The sequence below is a fragment of the Hippopotamus amphibius genome, chromosome 3 (assembly GCF_030028045.1).
Source record: "Hippopotamus amphibius kiboko isolate mHipAmp2 chromosome 3, mHipAmp2.hap2, whole genome shotgun sequence".
NCBI lineage: Eukaryota > Metazoa > Chordata > Mammalia > Artiodactyla > Hippopotamidae > Hippopotamus > Hippopotamus amphibius.
Window position 1 is genome coordinate 151,126,184 of NC_080188.1, and position 13,815 is coordinate 151,139,998.

The following is a 13,815-nucleotide window of genomic DNA, read 5'->3' on the forward strand; positions in this document are numbered from 1 at the left end:
TCTTGTTTTTTTGATGAAGGCCTGCATCACAAATGAATTTCTCTCTAACAACTGTTTTTGCTGCATCACATAGATTTGAATGGTTGTGTTTTCATTGTCATTTGTCTAACATATTTTTTAATTTCCTCTTTGATTTCATTGTTGACCCACTGGTTTTTTTCCTGTAATTGATTTCTAATCTCATAGCGCTGTGGTCGGAAAAGATGCTTGATATGATTTCAATTTTCTTAAATTTACCAAGGCTTGATTTATGACCCAAAATGTGATCTAACCTGGAGAATGTTCCATGTGCACTTGAGAAGAACTTGTAATCTGCTGTTTTTGGATGTAATGTCCTATAGATATCTATTAAATCAAGCTGATTTATTGTGTCATTTAAAGCTTGTGTTTCCTTATTAATTTTTTGTGTGGATGATCTCCATTGGTGTAAGTGGGGTGTTAAAATCCCCAACCCATTGGTTTTTTAGTAGCATTTTGTTTAGCCTCCATATAATCATTTTTGGGTTTTTTTTGGTTTTGTTTTTTTCATTTCTTTTTTTGTGGCTAATTTCTAGTTTCATGCTGTTGTGATCAGAGAAGATGCTTAAAATAATATCTATACTCTTAAATTTGTTGAGGTTTTTTTGTGTGTGTGCCCTAGTATGTGGTCCATCCTAGAGAGTGTTCCATGTGCACTTGAAAAGAATGTGTATTCTATGAAAAATATGGAATGCTTCATGAATTTGCATATCATCCTTGCTCAGGGGCCATGCTAATCTTCTCTGTATTGTTCCAATTTTAGTACATGTGCTGCTGAAGTGAGCATTGTGATTTTTTTCATATTACTCCTTCACTTGGGATTTGCTTTGTCTTCTCACCTCCCCTTAAAAATTCCCTTTCTAGGCCAAGCTAAGTCTTGCTAATTCTTTAAGAACCAATTCAGTAACTATCTTCTTCAGGAACTTCTTCTTCTTTTCACCCCTGGCCCCTGGCCCAACCCTCCGAGTTCTCTGTTATAATCCTGTAGTGCAGTAGTACAGGTACGATACCTCATTAAACTTTGCATTCCTAGTGCTATGAATAGTGCATGATACATAGTAGGTCTTCAATAAAATGTGCTATTGATGCATAAAGTGACATAGACAAATCTCAAAAACATACTAAATTAAATAAACTTTAAGTATATACTGTATGATTCCACTTACATGCCATTCTAGAACAAGGAAAAATGAATCTATGGTGAAAAAAATTAGAACAGTAGTTGTCTTTGAGTGAGGAGCAAGTATTGATGGGCAGGGGCATGAAAGTGTTTTTTAGCTTGATAGGGGTTTGGATTGTGTATATTCCTATTCAAATTCATTGAAGAGCACACACAAATTCTGTGCATTTTATTGTTTGTAAATGTCACTAAAAAACCACCATAAACAAACAGTGAACTCTAGTTAAAAATACATATACTGAAGTGTTTGGGGGTGGTATGTACTAATAGTTTCATTTTACTTTGAAATACATTTTTAAAATAAGGTGTATTGAAGGGTGAATAGAGGATGATATATGAATACATATACAATGAGGGAAATATTGCAAAATGTTAAGGGTAAATTTTAAGTGGAGGGTTTTATTCATTGTATAAAGCTGCCAACAGTTCTATATTTTTGAAATTTTTCATAATAAAATGTTGAGAAAGAAAAACCTATGAGCCATATATTCTTCAGAAAAGAAGCTTTGTATATAATTGTAGAGGCTTTTTAGACCCCTGGAAATCCACCCAGGGACAGAGAATCCAAGGATCCCAGGTTAAGGACTCTGGTTCTGTAACTCTGAGGATCTATTGTTAAGGACTTGTCAGGAGATGCTTCTTTTTATCTGTGTGTAGAAAACAAGACTGGCTCACTTCTGTCTACTTACGATTTTGAAATTCAGAGAATATACTATAAAAATTAGTCTGATGATATATTTTCCTTATTTAGATTTTAAAAACAACAATTAGAACAGTAAGAAAAAATTAACCAAGTAATACCACCAGAGCAAGGTAAGAAGCTTAGAAAATAAAAACTGTGAAAACAAAAAGCTGAAATTTCATTAACTGACATTGAAAAATCTAGTTAAGATTATATAGTGTAAAAATGGTGAAATAATAATTAGCCAGAAAAAGTGAGCAACAATTTTGTGACCTCTTGATATGACCCCAAACTTACCCTTCTTATCAAAATCTAGGAAAAGTTAAAACACTTAGCTATTTTTACATAGATGAGAACATGAAACACTAATGGGTTCCCTGAGTGGAGCCTGAAGAATATTTGTGATTATTTCCAAGAGTAGTTTCTGATAAACTGTTGAAACCTCATCTACACCCAGCTCCTCAGAAGTTAGCATTGCAAAAATGAACATACACAGAATGAAAACACAAATAAGAAACTGGGGGAAAATATTTGGAACTTCTGTTGCAAAGGACTAATATTCCTAATACATATTCCTAATTATTTATACACATATGTGTGTGTATTCTTATATTCCTAATATATAAAGAGCTTTTTAAAACATTAAAAGAAAAGAACAACCTAGATAGAAAAATAGACAAAGAATAGACAAATGATGCATGTAGATAAAAATATGCTCCACTCACTCATTACAAGAGAAAGGGAAAATAGAACATACCAAGTTATAATTTCCACCTATGATATTTGAACAAATCTAAAAGTTTGACAATATACACTCTTGGTGGAGCTGTGGGGAAGTAGGCACTCTCATACTATATAGGGGAGCATTTGGCATTTACTTTTTGACCCAGCAATCTCTCTTTTAGGAATCCATTTTAAAGATTCAAAAATTTAAAATGACATATGCATAAGGCTATTTGTTACAGCACTACTTATAATTGGAAAAAAATTGGAAACTTCCCAAATGTCAACTCATAGGGGACTAGCTGAACAAACTATTGTACATCCAACTAAGTGAAATAATATAGAGCTTTTAAAAAGAAAGATGAAATATCTGTACAACCATGTCCATACCTGCAGTAGCCAAAAGGTGAAAGCAACCTAAATGTCCACCAACAGGTGAATCAATAAACAATATGTGGTATACACATTCAGAGGAGTATTATTTAGGCTTAAAAAGAATGACATTCTGATATATGCTCCAACATAAATGAAACTTGAGGACCTTATGCTAAGTGAAACAAACCAGTCACAAAAGGACAAATACGGTCTAATTCCACTTACATGTGATACTTAGTGTAGTCAAAATCATAGAGACAGAATGTAGAATGGTGGATGTCAGGGGCTGATGGAGGGGAGGAATGGGGTGTTATTGTTTAATGGGCATATAGTTTTGGTTATACAAGATGAAAAGAGTTTTCTGGGTAATGAGGGTTGCACATAATGTGAATGTACTTAATACCACTGAACTATACACCTAAAAATGGTTAATATGGTAAATTTTATGTTATGTATATTTTACCATAATTTTAAAAAGATGAAAATTTCTATATATTATTTATAATGATTTCCAGAATATATTATTAAATAAAATAAGCAAGGAGTGTAAGAATGTGTATAGTATTCTAACATTTGCTTAAGAAGAGGGGAGGGGATGCACATATGGATAAGTATTAGATTATATTTTTAAAAAACAACATTGGAAGCATAAATCAAAAACTTAAAAACAAAAGGTTACTGTGGGTTAGATAGGAAAAGAATAGAAGGGACAGGAATGGAAGTTAGAATAGATCTTGTTTTGAAAATCTGATTTTGAATCTATTTAATATTTTGCATAATAATTAAAATTTAAAAAGCAGAAAATTAAAAACAAAATTAAAAAAACTTTCCTGTGTATAGAGTTGATGGCACAAGAAATTATTTCAAGTAATTTTAAAGTATAGTAATTTGATTGCATATTCCAAGAGATATGTACTCTGAGGACAGAAAATACAAAGAAATTAAGATCTCGAATTATTTTGACATGACATATTTCTAGTTTTTTTTTCCCAAAACTATAACCTAGCATACTATAATATAATGTACTATAATACAATATAATATAACATAAAACCCTATATATTGCATAAGATACATTATGTAAATAATAGGATAAAGCAAGTAAGTAATTATGTTAATGTCATTAGAAATGAAGATTCCTGTGAGAGAAAAAGATATCAAAAATAAAATCAATAAAGCCATGTTACTTTAAATATGAATGCGAATATCAGTGCAAGCTAAAGATATATTTTGTCTTAAATTTTTTCCTAGCTCTGCCCATTGGAAAGATCTAAAAATAAGGGTCAACCTAGTGGCAATAGGCATCTCTAAAACTCAGTTTGTAGTTTCTTAATACTATCTTAATTTTATACTTTAATGATTAATCACACTAAAAGAACTAGGATTTCTTGGTAAAATCGTGGATTTTAGATCTGGAACAAGAAATGAACAAAATAAGCCTGGAAACTTATCATACTTGGAAGCTATCCAGAGCTACGAGAATCACATCAAAAGAACTCAGGAGCCTGAAAAGTGTCCAAATAGCTTGAGATGGGACAATTTGAGAATTAATCAATAATGCAATAGACTGAAACAAATCAAGAATATTTAAATTTGTGATTTGATAATGATACTAAACAAATGAAATCCACTGACCACTTTTTTGGAGATGCTAGGGAACCAACTTCTTATTTCAAAAACTGATAATTGTAAGGAAAGAATCAATCAGTTACTTTGATTTCCTATCTGAACTGTACCTCAGTGTAACCAAATAGTTGATAATAGTTTTTCTTTAAAGACACATTCCAGCTAATAAATGAATCAGAATGGGAAAATGGCAACTCTGAATGAAATAATAAACCTAGGTAGCAGTCATCAACGGCTGCTGATGTCCAAAAAGGAGAACAAGTATTATGTGAATTTTGATGGAAGTATATGACACCATGTAGTATACTGGCCTCCATGTACTATAGCCTTTTTTTTTTTTTTATCAAAGCTGCATGCACCAGATATAACTATCAGATTAAAGTAAGTAAAGAAGAACTTCTTAAATTCACCACAAGGGTGCCAACAGCAGAATCCAGAAAATAAGAAACCAGGCACCAATTGTCCAGTATCTTCAAGAAATAAATTTCAAGGGATAAAAAGAGATCTGTAAAGATAATTATAGATTAAAAGACAGAAGAACTTATCAACCAAATGCAACAAATGGAACTTGGATTCTGGTTGAAATAAAGTGTAAAAAATATATACGTATGATAAAATCTGGGAAAACTGAAAAATGTGATATGATTATATTAAAGACTTCTTGTAAATTATTTTAGAAAATATATGAGAAAATAATGGTATCATTGTTTTTGTTTTGTTTTTGAGTCATTACCGTTTAGAGATATATACTGAAATATTTAGGGATGAAATTACACAATGTCTGGTATTTGCTTCAGAATAATACATCCGTTGACAGTGGTCATGGGAAAGTGGTGGGAATAATGAGGAATAGGTATGGATATGCATAGATAGTTTTTGAAGCTGGGTGATAGTACATAAAAGTTCACTGTATTATTTTCTTTAGTTTGGTGTATGTTGGTAAATTTTCATAATAAAAAGGAAAAAATCAAGAAAAAAACTTACATCAACATGTTGAGAAAAGTTTTTCTCCACTATCAACTCCACATCTGGAAAAGGAATAGCCATGCTCCTATCTTTAGCAGACATCCTTAGATGCACAATATGATTTCCACTTTGTAGGATAGGCACAACATCAGGTAGCTCCCATATCACCGCAAGGTAAATATCATCTTCCTTACCCTTTAATAGGAATCCAGTGAGTACATGAAAAATTCAATTAACTATTTTATTTTGAGCTGTGTTAAAGATATAGAGAAAAATAAAGCATACAATGATATACCCACTACTCAACTTTATCAAATCTTAAGCCCCATTTATCCCCTCCCTAATATAATTCTGCTTTCTTCTTTACTCTCTAGAGGTAACTAGTAACATGAATATGGTTTTTAGTCATGAAAGTTTATATATATGTGTGTGTGTATATATATATCTAGCTCTATCTATCTATATGTATATATCTATATCTATATGGATATAGATATACCATATTCAGGTCTATATATATAGTTATAGATATACCATATTCAGGTTTTAGTCATATGTATTGGGTTGGCCAAAAAGTTCATTTGGGATTTTCCATAGCATCTTAACATCTTTTTGGCCAACCCAATATATATGTTACATGATACTGCTTGCAGGCTTCTAAGCTTTTTATAAATGTTATCAAACTGTATGGATTCTTCTTCAAGTTGCTTGTTTCACTTAATATAATATTTTTGAGATTTATACAAGTTATTACATGGAGCTCTAGTTCATTTATTTTTAACTGCTTTATAGTATTGTATGAATATACTACAATTTTCTTATCCTTTCTCCTACTGATGAGTGTTCAGGTTGTTGCCAGTTTTTCACTGCTTGATTTTATGGACAGGTGCCATATTTTCTAGATCATGTGCCTGATGTAGAATAACCAAGTTGTAAGATATGCACACCATCAACTTCATTGGTATTGCCAAGTGGCTCTTCAAGGTAGTCTTGTCCATTTTCACTTTCACCAGGAGTAAATGAGAGTTCTCCTTTCTTCACATTCTTGCCAAAACTTGCTTTTACTTGATTTTTAAAAAATTATTTTTGACTACGTAATAGGTTTTAAATAGGACATTTAAAAATTAATTTTAAAATTTATTAATTACATTAATCACATTTTCCTAATTTAGTAAGTTGAACACTTTTTTCATGTATTAGTGAGCCACCTAGCTTTCTTATCTGTCCTTTGTCCATTTTTCTGTTAGGCTGTTTTTTTTTTTTTTTTTTTTCCCTTCTGGATTTGTGGACCTTCTTTCAATATTCTGGTTCCTAATCTTTTCTCAGTTACCTCAGATTCAGTGGTCTTTTCAAAGTCTATGACTTGTCTTTCTACTTTGTTTTTTAAGACAAGTGTTTATTTTTAATTTTACTGCAGTAAAGATATATTTGTGATATCCCATCCATGAATATGGTATATCTCTCCATTTATTCAGGTTGTTTTTATGTCCTTTAAGGCTCCCCCCACCCCACAACAAAAATCTTGTATATTATTGTTAGATTTATTTTAGTTACCTTAGATTTTTGTTTGCTGTTGTGATCATATATTCTGTTTTCTAATTGGTTATTATTCATGAGATGCTCTTTTCAATTTTTATATGGAAATAAAAGCCAATTTTTAAAGATTGGTTATTTTGCCAGCAGAACAGGGATCTTCCTAGGTTGAAGAGCAGCTGTGGTAAAGTGGGGAGAACATTGGTCTAAGCATGATGACAATGTGTTTCTAGTCTTAGTTCTAGTGAGACCTTGGGCAAAGTACATATCTTTATGGGGCCTTATTTTCCCTAGTTGATGGATAAAAGTCCTTCCACTTTTTTAAAGCTTTATGATTCTAGGTGTAGATCTAACATCACTGTTATCTCCTATCTATGTTAATTTAAAAGTTTGAGTCAGTGGTACTCCTACATACTAGTTGATTCTTTGGTTAGCATTTGCACCATTGTGAGAGTGGAAGGAATTTCAGCAATATTCAAATAGTGATCGGATATTGATATACTGAGTAATAGCTTAGTTAGGGTCATGGGCCCCCTCGATGGGATGAATTGGCTACCGTGGTTTTAATAGGTTTAGCTGGTTTCAACTGAACCACTTAGGCTGGTGGCTCTCAGACTTTCTGAATTCACAGAGCACTAAATTTTAAAAATATTTTAAAAGATTGATTTAGAGTTACTAACATTTAACTTTACCAAGAAAGGACAAGCAGGAAAAGGAAATGGAAAACTCTCCTATCATTATTTTATGAAAAGAAAGGATATTTTAATACAAAAAAGTAAAAAAAAGATAAAACCTTAAAATTTTTAAAGTAAAATTAGGTTTATGAAAAATTATTCCTATTTTCTTCATTCCATCTCTAATTGGTGAAACTTTTTATCTCAGATAGGTATTGGCAGATAGGCCTTTAGGAATTGGTGCTCCAGAAAAATAGCAGTTCACAAACTGCTAAGAGCATGTATTATGCTAATTGTTTCACAAAGAAAGGTCTTTTGCTCTAAGGGATTCACAAATAGGGCTAGATGAGTAGACCCACCAAATAATGCGGATAGAAGGAAAAGCAAATAAAAAGAAATAAGTGGGGTTTTAGAATTTGAACTATTTGGGGGGGTTAATAAAAATCTATGAACTCCCATAGAGCTTTGTTCATAATGTTAGAACAGTAATCTCTAATCAATCTATGGTTTTGTCAAAAAGGGTTCTGGGGCAAATTTATTCCAAATTTACCAAAATTTTTATGTACTTAGAATGGAATTTTATCCTCTTAAACTCAGATATGAAAAATATATATTGTTTTCTTCTCTGTAGTCTATGAAGTTTTATCAATGGGGCAGTCAATTTAAAATCTGCCCTTCCATTACATGACTAGAACACCTTGCCAGGAAAGCTAGTATAATGTTGATTTGTGAAGAGATCAGGCAACTGCACAAGCTTTTCAGAGACTTGAGAAAAGAAAACTAAGACTATAAGTACAAGAGAGACATGACATCTTAAACCATTAAAAACTGCTTTGAAGACATTAAAAAGAAGTACATAAAACTTATGAGGACTGCACTTTAGTTCATGATGCATTAGCAATGTTTCCTGAATAACTGAATGTGATCACTGAAGCATTGTTTGTTTGTTTGTTTGTTTGTTTAATGCAGCTGAGAGTCTTAGAAGAGTTTTGGTGCACCTTTTGTCCACTCTACTCCCAGCTTCAACTCCAGGAAGGAACAACATTCTTGCCCTCAACAGGGGGCAAGTAGAGAATAGGGTTTAGAGTCTGGGGAAAGAAAGTTATCATGAGGCCTGTTCCATTCTGGGCTGAATAAAAGCCTGGGGACCTTTATTCCAGGGAGCTTTCCTAGGATGAGATTTGAGCATGGTGGTTCATCTGCAAATATGCTTAAATCCTCATAGGTGTGTGTAGAGGGGGAAATGTGTGGCATGGCTTATGCCTAGTTTTCCTTTCTTCCAAGGAAGTAGAGGAGTAGCTGAACAGGTGGACTAAGACGTCTGTACTTTTGAAATTGGGAGAGCAGAAAGAGAATAGGCAGCAGAAAGGCTTACTTCTGGTGCCTCGACAGGGGACCGCTATGGGGACTGCTAAACCCCAGCCCTCAAGAACACCATGGCTGTTCATCCCAACCTTTGGAATTGTCACCTCTTGCAGTTTTCTAGTAGCCAAACCCCAGCGAGCAGAAAAAGAAGTGTGAGTTAAGTGGGCCTAGAATCTAGAGAGAAGAACAGAAAAATACACAGAACAGATCCCAGACTAACTAGAACTGCTGGAAAGTATAACTTGAGCAAAACTGAATAGTACTTTAGGGATTTCAAAACAGAAACAAAAGCCAATACAACATAATCTTCAAATTTAAGAATTTGGTTGATGAGCTGAAGGAGAATTAGTACCTGTCTGAGACTTGAACTAATAGCCTAGCAGTAGAGACAATATTTCAAAACAGCAGAAATAAAATGAAACAAAACATAGAGGAAAATATAAGAGATTTGGAGGATAGATTAAGAAGACCTAATATGCAAATAGTATGAGTTCCTGAATTAGAAAAAGAAACAGATGCTGAAAAGACACAGTAATAATACAAAAAAATCCCCTGAGCTGGAAGAAATACCTAGAACTTCACACTGAAAATTACCTGTGGATGGAAGAGAAAAGATATACACATAGGTATAGACTTTAAACTTCAAGGACAAAGATAACATCTTATAAAAGTGCAGAGAGAAAGAATAAGTTGCTTAAAAAGGAAGAAGATTCAGACCAGCTTTGGACGACTCATCGGTAACACTGTCACTTCAAGACAGTGAAGTTACATATAGACCAAATGAAAGGTCCTGTAACTCAAGAATGCCAAAATATTTCCCAAGAGTTGGTGCTGATCTACACCAACACTAGCAGTGTATAAGCACTCATATTTTTCCACAGCCTTACTAAAAGTCAGTATTATCAGACTTACTTTTTAAAATCAATCTATTGGGTGTATTATATCTATTCTAATTCTAACTTGAATGTCTCTGATTACTAATAAAGTTTAGCAGATTTTCATATTTTTATTAGCCATTTGTGTTTTCTGTCTTATGAATTACCTATCTTTTTTCATTTTTCTATTGAACTGTTTACCTTACTTATTACATAAGAACTTTGGATACTAATCAAATTGCAAATATTTTCTATAATTCTACTCCTGTCTTTTTGCTCTCATTATTGTGACTATTGATGGAGAAATGTTATTAATTAATTCAAATAAATTAACCTTCCCCTTAATAATTAGTGATTTTTTTATATCATTTAAGATATTTCTTTATTTTGAGTTCATTAAGACAGTCCCCTTAATTATCTGCTAAAAACCATATTGTTTTCTTTTTCAATTAATGTCTTGAAGTCATTAATCCACAAGGAGTAGTCTTAGATGAGATCATGAAAGTTGAGTTCTTTTTTTCTCTCCATATGGATGCCTAGTTACTCCGAAATGATGTATTGAAAAGTATATTCTTGCCACGCAAATCTGCTATGCCACTCTGTCGTATATGGATTTTCTTATTGTTCTGTTACTCTCTGTTCACCAAACTTGGTGGTCCTGTTTCCTTGTGAGCTTAATTATTTTAGCTATGGTCTAAGATGAACTTGTCTTCCTCCAGAATGAATTTGTGCTTCTTTCTGCCAGGTGCCTGGTGGAACTACCAGTTATGGATCACTTTAAACCAAGTTCATAGTTAAGATTTTCTTGACCGCCTAAGCATTGCCAATCTAGGTGGCAATCTAGGTTGCAAATGTATGAGATCCTACCCATGGGCAGTTTCTCAGGGACAGAGTTTATCTCATCTTGTTTTGTTTTCCTACTCTTCTCCCTTGTTCCCTTCTTGGCTCAGTGTGAGGGCAGCCTTTACTGCATTGCCGCTGGGAGGCTGGCTTTTTCTTTCTGGTTCACCCTCATCTTGATAGTGTAACTTTTAGGTCCCAGCATATTGTACAGTTAGTATTAAACGCTTTGCCTCACACAGGCTCCAGGCATTGACTTCTTTTGCCCCTTCTAATCTGGTGAGTTTCCAAAATTAAACCCAGTTTGCTTTGGAAAATGCTCTCAGGTCAAAAGTAGCAGTGGTGTTTTGGTTCTCAATTGACCGTTCTCATTGTCCACCTTCACTAAAATTTTGCTCTGCTATTTACTGACTATATTGTCATCTCTTTAATGCCAATTAGGAGATGTAGAAAATATTTTATCCAGAACTTTTAATGGTTTTCAGTGCAGGATTGGTCTGAGTAATCAGAATCCTGGGACTTAGAAAAATATCTAGCATATGTAGAGGACACAAAATGTTTCTTGAACTGTGTTAAATTTAACTGGAAATCAGAAGAAATAGAAATCTTCCCTGACTCCCAGATTAGGATAGGCACCACCCACCATCATTAATTTCTATAGCACTTTGTGCAAGCACTCATAATACTTGTAATAGGTGGACCAACATCAGTCCTTCTTATTAAATTGTAAGTTCCATTGTGAGAGGGGAGATATCTTTCTGGTTCATGGTAAACATCTGGTAAATGCTCACTGAACAGAACAAGTGAATAAAAGTATTCTGGAAAATAGGTATGTAAATCAAACTATACTTTAAATAGACAGACAATAATAAATGATAAGTAAATAATAAGATATTTATAATAATAATAATAGTGTGTTTTTAACACTACTCTATTGTAAAGATCCCCCCTCCAACATTAATAAAAATACCTTAAAATGCCCCATAGATTTACTATTGTATATCTTACAAAGGGTTTCTTATATTTCTTCATTCTGTCAATCCTGAGTGAGCACCTACTTTGGGCAGAGCAAGAATACAAATATGAATAAGAGAGGTTTTCAGTCCTCTTCAAGTTCTGTGGAATTCTGGAGACATGGAAAATCAAAATAATCAAAGTGAAAAATGCTACAGTAGAACTAAAAGCAATTTTGATGGGGGAACAGCACCATGCTACTTTTTACAGTTTTTGAAAAGGAGTGTTTTTAACAACAGACATTATCTGTTGGAAAGGGTATCTTGATGGTCAATTGCACTAACTTAGAGAAATTAATACACTGTCACCTTTTAGAATATATTACTAGGAAGTTCCTTTCTACAGTGCCATTTTTTTTAGGGAGTAAGTGAGCTTGTTTTACTTATTACTTCTTTTATTTATTTTTTTAAACATTTCAGCAATTAAATGTTCTAAGATGAGCGGGTGGAGATGAGTTTAGTTTTATTTCATCTCTCTAAAGAGAAAGTAGGTTGGTAGACCAAGCCCTGATAAAAGCAAAGTTGCCAACATGAATGACACTGCATGAGCTGGGGTGGGGGTTTTGCATGTGTGTGTCAGGACCAAGTAGTAGGAAAATGGGAAATTAAGAATGTCCAGTCTAAGGCCGTCTGTTGAACAAATGGTAAGCTATAAGAAAGACTAGTGCCACCTCTAGCCAAAACTTTGAGAGCAAGTTCACATTTTCCTAATGACCCCCTTGCTTTGTGTCACCTTTTAGTTTCTCCCTTCACAGGCTGAAAACCCACAAGTGCTAACTACATGCCCCAGTTTTCAGGAATAATGCTACCTGTAAGTTCTGTTTTCTGAAGGAATATGTCTATGTTTAGTTGACACTTAAACTATTACTTTATTTTGTCAATTCAGCAAAAACAGAAATCAGACCAAGTGCTCATTTAGTGATGTATTGACTTGGCTATCAACTTATTTTCACTTGCCTGCAAATTATTTAATACATAATTAAATGCAATTGTGTTGATGCAACAGCTGTTTTTGTCTCAACGATCTAAAAGGTCATTAAATTCTTTTCTTTATACGTTATTCAAATTTTAACCTCATTTCTCAGTATTTCATTTTATTTATTGAGAAAATTGAGTTCATCAGTAAGAACTCCACATTCCCACCATGGCAGAATTACAAAGTAAATCTTTTAAAGGAAATTTACAGCTATTTCTTTCCACTTAAGAGTTTCCTTTCTATCACAGTGCCATTTTGGACTGCTCAAACAACAAAGAAAGGTTAGTTGAATTAGGGAAGTTTTTCACTCCTTTTTTCCAATAGCAGGGCCATCAGTCATCTTAATCAATGCTACACTAATTTGAGCCTTTTTTTTTTTTCTGATCTTAGCTTTCAGAAGGGGAATAATAAGGGCAATGAATCTTTGAGTTCTAGTCAGGGAGATATCCACTCAATAGCCAGGATAAGTGATCTAGTTTTCTTTTCTATTTTATGGGGTTTTTTAAAATTTTATTTTATTTTATTTTTTTGGCCAAGCCCCGTGGCATGCAGGATCTTAGTTCCCCGACCAAGGATCAAACTCATGCTCCCTGCATTGGGAGCATGGATTCTTAACCACTGGACCACCAGGGAAATCCATAAATGATCTAGTTTTCATTTTAAGTATGAAGAAGGCATTAGTGTTCTTAGGTGGTAATAGACTCACAGGAAAAATAAATTCGTCTACTTCAAACCTTCCAAAACAGCCCTGAGCAGATTGCATTAACTGTAAAGTAAACAAAGCAATTTTGGTGACAAACTGGAAAAAATGACTTGAGCATCCCTGAATGCATTGTGGTTCAGAAAGCAATCACTGCTCACTTTCACAGAGCCTGCTGGGGAGCAGCTTTGCTAGGGAATTATCCCCAAATGAGGGTATAAACCATGTCAGAGGTGGCAGCTGTATGTAAATTTAATCTTTTTGATATT

The 13,815-nt window shown here is 33.5% G+C and overlaps 1 protein-coding gene and 1 non-coding gene across 3 annotated transcripts in view; both read right to left on the reverse strand.

Moving 5' to 3' along the window:
• WDR64 (WD repeat domain 64) overlaps window positions 1–13,815 on the reverse strand; it is a 153,518-nt gene that overhangs the window by 59,514 nt on the left and 80,189 nt on the right. For both annotated transcript variants that reach the window (XM_057728227.1, XM_057728228.1), the window contains one exon: window positions 5,589–5,765. In XM_057728227.1, coding sequence (XP_057584210.1) covers window positions 5,589–5,765 — 177 coding nt within the window. The remainder of the gene's footprint in view (window positions 1–5,588; window positions 5,766–13,815) is intronic.
• Window positions 699–805, reverse strand: LOC130850545 (U6 spliceosomal RNA). The gene has a single exon (XR_009052917.1). It is a non-coding gene; the product is annotated as a U6 spliceosomal RNA (small nuclear RNA).